The sequence below is a fragment of the Lolium rigidum genome, chromosome 2, assembly GCF_022539505.1.
Source record: "Lolium rigidum isolate FL_2022 chromosome 2, APGP_CSIRO_Lrig_0.1, whole genome shotgun sequence".
Lineage (NCBI taxonomy): Eukaryota > Viridiplantae > Streptophyta > Magnoliopsida > Poales > Poaceae > Lolium > Lolium rigidum.
The window spans coordinates 169,440,845-169,450,992 of record NC_061509.1 but is presented as its reverse complement, the minus strand read 5'-3'; the positions used below and the strand labels follow the sequence as shown (position 1 = coordinate 169,450,992).

The 10,148-nt window shown below is 41.8% G+C and overlaps 2 protein-coding genes across 3 annotated transcripts; both read right to left on the bottom strand.

The window, feature by feature from the left end:
* Window positions 1–2,386: 2,386 nt before the first annotated feature.
* On the bottom strand, window positions 2,387–3,352 carry LOC124687675. 2 transcript variants are annotated; one of them, XR_006998275.1, is made up of 2 exons: window positions 2,872–3,241; window positions 2,387–2,517 (listed from the first exon to the last, which is right to left on the bottom strand). XR_006998275.1 is itself a non-coding variant. In XM_047221435.1 (1 exon), exon 1 carries the CDS (start codon window positions 3,174–3,176, stop codon window positions 2,967–2,969), a length of 210 nt encoding a protein of 69 aa, XP_047077391.1. In that variant the 5' UTR covers window positions 3,177–3,352; the 3' UTR covers window positions 2,735–2,966. The 2 variants fall into 2 exon arrangements, 1 of the variants encoding a protein (XP_047077391.1); XM_047221435.1 differs by lacking the exon at window positions 2,387–2,517 and having other exon boundaries at window positions 2,735–3,352.
* A 658-nt stretch (window positions 3,353–4,010) lies between these two features.
* Window positions 4,011–9,796, bottom strand: LOC124687674 (protein MIS12 homolog). The gene is made up of 7 exons (XM_047221434.1): window positions 9,684–9,796; window positions 9,502–9,565; window positions 8,548–8,667; window positions 5,376–5,468; window positions 5,158–5,296; window positions 4,283–4,417; window positions 4,011–4,186 (listed from the first exon to the last, which is right to left on the bottom strand). Exons 1-7 carry the CDS (start codon window positions 9,794–9,796, stop codon window positions 4,119–4,121), a joined length of 732 nt encoding a protein of 243 aa, XP_047077390.1. The 3' UTR covers window positions 4,011–4,118.
* Window positions 9,797–10,148: the final 352 nt, after the last annotated feature.

Genomic DNA, 10,148 nt, shown 5'->3' with positions numbered 1-10,148 from the left:
GTGCAATACCACTTGCACATTATCCAAGCATCATGAGATCCAAGAACGACACAGCACTAAGATAGACAGATTAATCCCCCCAAGTCTCCAGATATCTCAAAATAACCATAGATTGAAAAGGACCACCATAAACATAGATTGAAATAACTGTAACCATAGATTGAAATAACAGAACAACACTTGTTATTTCACTAAAGCCATAATAACCTAACTAAAAGGACCACCATAACCATAGATTGAAAATAGCAACCTCTCGACTTCCTTAGAACACAATTAGTACCGGGACAAAGTTCACAGCAATTGCAGCATTGGTTATAGGGCAAACTGTAGCTATCTCTAGCTGATCGAAGAACTAACAAAGAATTATGCATCCTAATTCAAAATATAAAAAGGTCTGATTCTGGGTGCTTCTAGAATTTTAGTGCAATACCACTACTGATCAAAGAGATCTGCTAATTAAGTGTCCCTAGTGTTCCCAGTAAAATCGCCCATCTCTATACCCTCCCTCAGATGAAGGACTAACAAATTAACAATTCCAACAAGTAAAGCTAATTCATAATGGTAGCACATATTGAGCAAAAACAATATGGAGACAAATGCATCGCAAATAAACTCAACTACACAGACAATAGGTCAACAGAAAGCCGCAGAGATGAATCAAGTCAAAAGGCTTGGATACTAACCAAGCAACAGTTAAAGTTGTTGTCAACTCTACCAAGATGCAACAGCAGTTTATACTATACTTTTGCAAGATAAAGAACAAGCAATTATTGCATTAGCATGCCAGTCATTATCAGCTCATGAGCTAATGGCTAGTAACTTGAAGTCAAGATGGTTGCGAACTTGTGATCTAAATTGATAAAAGGATATCCTACCATTTCTGAATTAAGATTATCCAGGTAAGTGTAACAATGCAGTGTCATTTGGAATAGGGGAAAAAAACAGAAGTTCCTGACAGGATTTCTGAACAAGTGTTCAATTTTCCAGGCTATAATTTTTTTGGGTGGCTAATGAGCTGCCCCTTCTAATGCACTATTGATCTAAAGGGATATGATAGTTATCCTAGCATATCTCCCAATTAAACTTCTCCAGCACGGCGTAGTAATGCAATGAAAAATTGAATTGAAATCATAACAGTGTTCCAAATTAGCAACCATAGAACATCTCTTAAAAGTTCAAGGCAGGATTACAAAAGATAAAGGTTCAATTTACTGTGCTAATCGAATGTCCAGTACATTACAGTTGCTCCTAGTATCCTCCCAGTTCTGGATTAAACTTATCCAGGACAGTGTAATAATGCATGCCAATCTGAATTCAAAATCAAAATAGCGCCCTACTTTGCAATACTAAAATATTTCATAAAGTTCCAGAGAGGGATCTCCAAAGAAAAATGATTCAACGTTCCATGCTAAAGGAATGCCCCTTGCAACGCACTATAGATCAAAAGGGATATGCGTACTATCCTAGAACACCAAGACTCTTCAACCAAATTCAGGGAGCATATAGCATATGGACATTCACTGCAATTGCAGCATTGGTTAAGGGCATATTTCAGGCATCCTAGCCGATCGAAGAACTAACAATTCAGCATTTGTCAAGGGCATATTGCAGCTATCCTAGTCGATTGAATAACTAAATCAGCATTTACTTAAGGGCATAATATAGCAATCCTAGTCAATCAAATAACTAGCAAAACAGCATTGTTTAAGGACATAATGTAGCAATCTTAGACGATCAAAGAACTAGCAAATCACAAAATAGTGTCCCGAATATGAAAGAACTCACTGAAGCTGAAGCTAGGCATTTTCCTGTGTCTATTGCGAAAGAAAAAAAAAAGGTACAATCGTTGGTGCCAACAGAATTTCCAGTCTACTGCGCAAAGAGATCTTCTAATAAGTATCCCACTGAGAGGAATAAGATTGGTGAAGGGCATATTTCAGGCATCCTAGTCGATCGAAGAACTAACAATTCAGCATTTGTTAAGGGCATAGTTTAGCTATCCTAGCAAAACAGCATTGCTTAAGGGCATAATGTAGCTATCCTAGTCGATCAAAGAACTACCAAATCACAAAACAGTGTCCCGAATATGGAAGAATTCGCTGAAGTGGCATTTTCCTGCGTCTACTGTGAAAGAGAAAAGGTACAATCCCTGGTGCCAACAGAGTTTTCAGTCTAGTGTGCAAATAGATCTGGTTAGAAAGTATTCCAGTGTAACCAATAAGATTGCACACGGCATCTCAGATTCATGTGCAACTAACTAGAGCAAAAACTGAAGCCAATAATTCATCATGATTTTGCACATATAGAGCAGAAACAATATGGAGACGAACACGTTCCAATCAACTGAACAACGCACGAAATAGAACAAAAGGAACTCGCCGAGATAATTCTAATCAAGTCCAAAGGCCTTGCATAATTAACCAAGCAACACGATATTATCCAAGAACAAAGCAGTAGTACTAGTACGGTGGTAGCTGGAATCAATCCCCACGAGTTCTACAGATAAACAGTCTCCACTTAACCGATAATAACCTAACTAGTGCGCAAAGAGATCTGCTAGTAAGTACCCCAGTGAGACAAATAAGATTGCACAGCATCTCTGGTTCCTCCTCCAGATGAGCAACTAACTATTGAAATAACTGAAGCTAATAATTCATCACGGTTTGCACATATTTAGAGCAGGAACAATATGGAGACGGAACACGTTCCAATCAACTAAACAACCCACAAAACAGAACAAACGAAACTCGCCGAGATGATTCTAATCAAGTCCAAAGGCCTTGCATAATTAACCAAGCAACACGATATTATCCAAGAACAAAAGCAGTAGTAGTACGGTGGTAGCTGGAATCAATCCCCACGAGTCTCCACTTAACCGATAATAATAACCTAGTAACTAAAAGCAATATATCGACATAGCAGCAGCAACCTCCTGGGAAGGGAAGCCCGAATTAGTACCGGCCGGATCAGGCGATGTCGTCGTCGTCGAAGTCGGCGGCGTCGAAGGCGTTGAAGAAGCCGGCGAAGGCGAGCGGGCCGCGCGCCTCGGTGGGGCGGCCGCCCCCGCCCATGCGGTGGGAGTGGAGCAGGTCGCCGTCGTCGTCGTCGTCGAGAAAGGCGCTGCGCGGGGAGTCGGCGTCGATGTCCATGAGCGTGGTGATGGCGTCGTCCTCCATGGCGGCGGCGGAGCGGGGGGAGACGAGGCGCACGGCGTAGGGGCCGTTGCCGGCGGCGAAGGGGTGGTCGGTGGGCGGGCCGGAGCCGACGATGGTGAAGCTGGTGCTAGGGTTTCGGCGGGACTGGTGGGGCGTCGCTGGGCCGCGCGGGGTGCGGTGCCTTTGCTGCTGCTGCTGCTGCTGCTGCCGGGGCGTCCTCCCGTTCCCCTCCATCTTGTTGTGCGCTTGCGGCTAATATTGCGGCGTTGGCGAGGGTTTGGATGGAGATCTGTGTGGCGAGCGGACCCTTCCTGGCCCACGGGATATTTTTATATGCCAGCAGATCCAGAGGTAGGCGGTGTGTTTTTCCTTCTGTTTTTCTCGTCCAAGGAGACGATGGTTTTGTTTGTTCAGAAAAAAAAAACAGTTGCCCACTGGAGCTCGGAGCCAAAAATACTTTCCGATCTACATACATCTTCTACTGCACGTATTTCTTGTGCATCGTAAATACAAAAAATACAATCTTTTTTTTTGGCTTGCATAGAAATCCTCGACAGAGGATAATATTCACTTGTATCTTTTCATACTTGCGAAAAACACAAATCATTTATCTTTTATGAAATTATGTAGGTACACACCGCACCGCAACTGTTGCATTTAAGCTCAGGTGTCTATTTTTGCTGATTCCCCTCCGACCTCTTTTATTCATCTGATGAAATAAAATCGATTAACACACACCATCCTCATCATCGGAGAGACACCCAGATGAAAGAAAACAGTTCTTCTGCTCGAATTGCATATGATACACGTTGACATATACACACAGCTGTTCTGCTCGAATTGCAGTTCAGGGTTACATCACATGGGCAGCTAGCGAGAGTGTAGCTTGGCACGATTACAGCGGAGCTAAGGAGATGAGTAGCCTACATGCTGGTATGGCAAAGGCTGCCTTAACAACGCGAGCTACTCCTTCCGCAAGCCATTCATAGCCTCGTTCACCTCCTGAATGTCTTCGGTGCTGGCAGCAGAACCTGCGAGGCAATGTAGTGAGAATCAAATTGTCCCGCAGATACACACACCGCGAAGAACGAAGAGGTCTAGGGAAAACGATGGCGGTATATACTTACCCAATGCTAAACGCTTCTGGTCTCTAAGACCGCTGATGTTCAAAACATTTTGGCCCACCATGCTCTCAGCCTCAACCTTTTTCCTTTTCATAACCTTCATTTTCTGTTGCAGTTTCGGTAGTGTGTTCACAAGAGCTGCAGTTGAGTAGGAATGCATTCAGAACCAGGGATAATAGGACAAAAGTAGTAATTCTTGATTTACTAGTATAGCTAGCAGCATGGACTAGAGTTCTAGACCAAATAATGTTAGGGCTATGATCTTTCTGATTTATGGCAAGCATCCTGTAACCTATGTTCCATTGTATTTGTGCAAGACGGAAACGGATAGAACACAAAAACAGAGAAGTCATAAGTAAGTGCTAGAACCTTCTGATTGCTTAAGCTAACACATCAGAGCAAAAGTTCAGGAAGGTGACAAAAGCTTGATTGTCCATTGAGTTATTGTTCATAAGTAATAGCCCATGACTAATACTGATAGGCCCATCACTTACTACCAAATCACTAATTTGTCCCAGTTGTCTAGCAAGGTAATAGGAAGAATATTGGCATCAGGGTTTACGCTGATAACATAATAAAGCACAACTGGCTCGATTCTACAGTAAACCCTTCAGACCTTCACCACTCACCGGCCATCTGAACTGGTAAATGCCCAGGTAAATAATCAAACTAAGTGAAGTTCAAATCATTTTGAGAAAGTTTAACTTTCTAATCAGTAATCACCCTATTTAATAGATATTATTCTTGTCATGTTCTAACAAAACATGATGTTGGCATGCCATCGATGTTGATGTTGAACTGCAACCTGAGTGTACTAATACAATACTGGTGAGCAGCACTAGACATAATGAACACAGCTGATGAATCTAGTAGCATACCTTGAATATTGTCCTGAACAGATTTGTCTTCAAACAATTTCACTACTTCAGCTATGGAGGAATTAAGGGTACTCCTGTACGTAGTTTGCCTTTCCAAGGAAGAAATCTCTCTTTGCAGTTCTTCAGATTCCTTGTTAGCCTAATTAAACAACATGAGAGTTTCTTAGATTAACTGCAGATATGTTAACAAGACAGTTACTTATGACTAAGTTGCTTACAGCTTCCAGTTTTTTCCTCAATAAATTGAGTTCTTCATCCAGCTCCGAATCATGATTTCCATCTTTATCCAACACCTTTGCAGAAGAATTATCCTGATGAAGAAAAATACATTATATTTCTACTCATTTATATGAATAGCTTTTATTGAAATGGGGGTTGCAAAGTAAAATAAAAATACAGAAATGAAATGTACATGCAAGGGTGCTTGAGTTTATGGTTTACTGAAATATATATGTTAAAAATTCTCAAAAGATGCTCATAAATGAATGTTTATAGAACTTTGAAAGATGCATGAGTACGTAAATCCTAAGCTCAAGCACCCACCCTTTCCATGTACCGACTCCATTCTCAAATATTATACAAAAATGCATGGCTTTACTGAACCAAATTTTGTGTACATGTTTATATCTTTGTTGACTATATTAAGCATTAGCCTTAAGCTTACCCATATAGTTCACACTGATTCAGTTTACAAGATCTAAGACCTGAACAGCAGATAGCACACCAGAAACTTTGTTCTGTATGACAATATCAAACTGGAAAGTCGCTAGTTATGACTTAGCCACTTACTAGTTACTAGTCGATATAAGAGTACAGGCATATCCTTCTGTTTCCCTAAGAAAACATTTTACGCAAATGTTGTAACTGATATCTATAATATCTATAAAGTTGATCCCCACTAAGTTCATTTAATGTTTGCAAGCTGCACATGCAAGGTATCCACGTCATATACTACTCGGTAATCTCCTAGCTGCTTGCTCGATGCTTGGCCGACTCGATTTCCTTCGTTGTGAATTTTGATACCATCTGGATAGAAACTACGAACTAGCCCAGCCCAAAAGAGCATGATTTTCTCTTCAGGCTAGCCCATCACCGCTTCATTCCTTTTCTCCCACTGCAACGAGAATAAAAAAACCCAGTCGTTCCGGCCGGGAAGCGAGGCCCGGCTCTGCCGTCGCAGATGGTTCGTCTTCCACCGCCGGAAACTGCCTCCATGTTTGCTACCACTTTTAATCCTCTGCCGATTATTATTACCATCCCCTGGCTTGAATCCCGTCGTGGCAAGACGAAGAGCCGTCGCGATGATTTTTAATTGCTTCTTCGGCTCGCTCCTGTTGTGGATCCTATATTTAAGCCCCTCGGCTGCCCACCCCCACCCCATCATTTGAGTCTTCTTGAGTAACCTGCTCGATGTGGCCGTTGTATGGTATCCTGGTGTTGCCCGATGTGACAGCAATTGATCACCAAATCGGTTTGAGCTGCCGTATATACTACGTCTTCATAGGTCGTGATCTCATCTGTCAACAATCATGGCCAGCAGTCCGTCCGAGTTCTTCACAGGTCTTCATCTCATCTGTCCAAGCCCTGCTCTCTTTTAATTTATCATATATGCTATATATTTTTTGCAGCTTGATTTGAAGTGTTTCATGTCTTTCTTCCTTGCAGCTATTCCGTGGGAGAAGAAGAAGGTTTCTACATAGGTTAATCTGTTCGGTCCATGAAACATGTTCCTGAATGTATCTACATGTCTTCTGATTATCTGTCATGTATACGCAATGTAATTGGTAGCTTTGTGTCATGTTTCAAGGGAAAATAGTGTCAGGATTCAATCATTACATCCCCAATGGAATCATGGATGTAGCATTGAGATGCATAGCCTGAAAAAACGATGGTAGTTCCTGAATTTTTGCCATCTTGGAGTTCACCATAATTTGAATTGAGCGCAAGATTTGCATGTGTATCTGTAATCACGAAGCATGTAGATTAGGATATGTCACTTTTAGTTCAGCCATATGCCTTCTTTACTACTCCGATTGTAATACATTTCAAATACTAACTGTCTACTTTGTATAGCTATCTTGGACTTCATGATAGTATATGCAAATAAGCATTACTTTCATAGACTGTCTATATTATTTTATGCGTACAAAGAAGTCATCTACAATGCCCGCGGCAACGCGCGGAGTATCAACTAGTTTAATCTATTCACAACTGCCTACGCAACTGGAATTGAAACCTAACAGGAATATTTTCTATGGGTTGAAAACAGAATTCCAACACCATATTCTAAGCATATGGTTGCTCTGTTTCACTATATTGGTTATTCAGCCTATTATGTGAACAGACCAAGAAGGCATTAAAATTCTAAGAAGAAACAATAAAAGGTAATCTTAAATAAATAACATATTACAACAAATCAACAATTACCAAAGCAATTAAATAGGAGTGCAAACCATTGGTGCAAACAATGCAATAATTACACTTTTGATTACCCAATACACAGATATGGTTAGAGATAGATAAGTGAAGTGGATCATGGGGAGTATAGCAACAAGCTACTGCATTTCAGTACAACAACAACCAAAAAAGCATCACATGGTCTTATTCATATTACTATTTGTTATGTTACATCCTCACCATTGGGTCTTAGAAATAATAAAAATAAACAATACCATGTACTCCCTCCAATCATATATACAAGGCCACTCAATCTTATCTTAAGTCAAACTAGTTTAATTTTAATGGAATTTATAGAAAATATATCAACATAATATATTATGAAAACATATTTCATGATAAAATTAGTGATATTTTATTTGGTTTTGTAGATTTTATTTTTCTATGTAAATTAGTCAACCTTAGGTTTGACTTGAGACAAGATTAAGTGTCCTTGTATACATGAATGGAGGAAATAGCTGAAGCAAAGACAGAAAATAACTCAAGCTTTCATACTTCAGACTAAGCTTGGAAGTCAGAGAAGAAGATGGAGTCCTAATCACCATAGAATAAAGAACAGAACTCAAATCATACAACTAGCTTATCATTTGGTTCAAGCCTAAAAGGGATTAACTGTACATAAAATTTATCTTGAAAGACTACAAGGGCCAAATGGGCCATATCTAACTCACACACTGACATCCCAAATTAGTCAACAGAAACAATGTTATTAAACTGCTGGGTCAACTAAATAAATTCAGATTATTTTCAGAACAAATCAGTAGAAGATGAATCATCACTTTCCAAGACGTTTAAATCATCTGTGCCAATAATCTATAGTGAATCATATGGAACGGGGGTGAGAGTTGTGTAAATCAAACCTAAACTGAGCGTTACGTCAAATTGAAAAAATCTGGCTTGAATAAAGCAATTACTTTGAGATAAGGAACTTACATCTTCAGGCGCCACGAATCCCTCAGGTACAGTTAGACAGTGCCGAAGGCAATAGGCCTCCCACCTGCTCATTCTCGTATCCAGTACATCCCTTACCAAGTGGTGAATTTCAGTTACCCCCTACAAACAGAAACCATCAGCAACTCCACACTTCAGAATGACCAGTTGACGAAATCTAGAACATTTTAAAATGTGAATGCTACGAAATGGCTTTAGGAAGAAAGATCTCAATGACATGAAATGGAACGTAGTGTAAACGAAACATTTTTTTTTAGATATCTTACAGCACGATACAGGTAAAACCAGATGAATTACATGTAAAAAACTAAATTTATCCTGAGGACTGTTTCAGACTCTTCATTCTGTAATTCTTTTACATTTAAAATTTACAGGTAATTTCTTGTACTCATATATCAAATAAAAGCTCATTCCCGGCACAGCGAAGTTCTGATACACAGATTGCAGCGGAACAAAGCAGAATACTAATTTGTTACAGAAAAGGCGTCACCAAAGTAGTAAAATGTAAGTTATATAACCCGTACACCTGAAAGACACATCTACTTAGGCAATTAGGCTCCAACGCTGCATCAATTTCCTTTGGGAATTTGAATGGTATACTCCCACATAGCAATCCTATCTATGCCGGATCCAGAGTTCAGGTCAACCCATTATGGCACAATTACAAGCATTGGAAGGTGGTCCGGTGAGTCGCATTTCGTTCAGATCCAAACCCTAACAGATCCCCCCTGAGAATTATCCCCGAATTGTTACACGAGGTAGCACCGGCGTGTGAAACGCAACAGTACCGTCCGCGTAATCCCAACCCTAAAATCCTGAATCTAGTTGTAGCACACACAACGATAGTGCCAGAACTCTCCAAAACAAACCTAGGCGGAGGGCTCAGTCACTTCAGTTTATACTTTGTACCGAAATGTGAGGTCGGATGGAACTTACACGCTCCAGCTCCTGGGCCTTCTGGGCCGCCGTGGCGGCGCCGACGGCTTCGGGGGCGCCGTGCCTGGAGAACAGAGCAAAAAAGGTGGAAGTTAGCAGAAAAACAGCAGGCGACGAAGCGGAGGAAATCGAGCTGGCGCTACGGGGAGGGAGGGGGTCGGAGGCGTAACTGGAGGCAGTACTCGAAGGCCTGGCAGCGGACCTCGTCGACGGTGTTGAGCACCTCGTTGATGAAGAGCTGCGGGCTCAGCCCCAGCGCCGCCTCCGCCGCCGAGCTCGCGTCCTCCCCTTCCATGCTTCCCGACCTGGCACTCGTAGACTAGCGGGCGCGTGTCTTGGGTCGTGGCGGCGGCGGCGGCGGCGGCGGCGTGTGCGCGCTGGGTTGGATTGGAAGCTGGAGTATGTAGTTGCTCGGCCGGCGGCGGTTTCGTTCAAATTTCCCGCTGGCCGCGGCCAATTTTTGAGGAAGATCTGATGCGCCGTCACCTCAGTAGTCACTCCCGAGTCCCGACGCGTTCGTTCTGCGTGGCCTCCGAACTGGGCCTGGTTCAGATAATGGGCCTGAACCCATACCCTTACTTGGATTATACCAGCATGGATGCCTTGGATATAATTCGTTCAGTTTGGGCCTTGCATCAGCTTCCGGC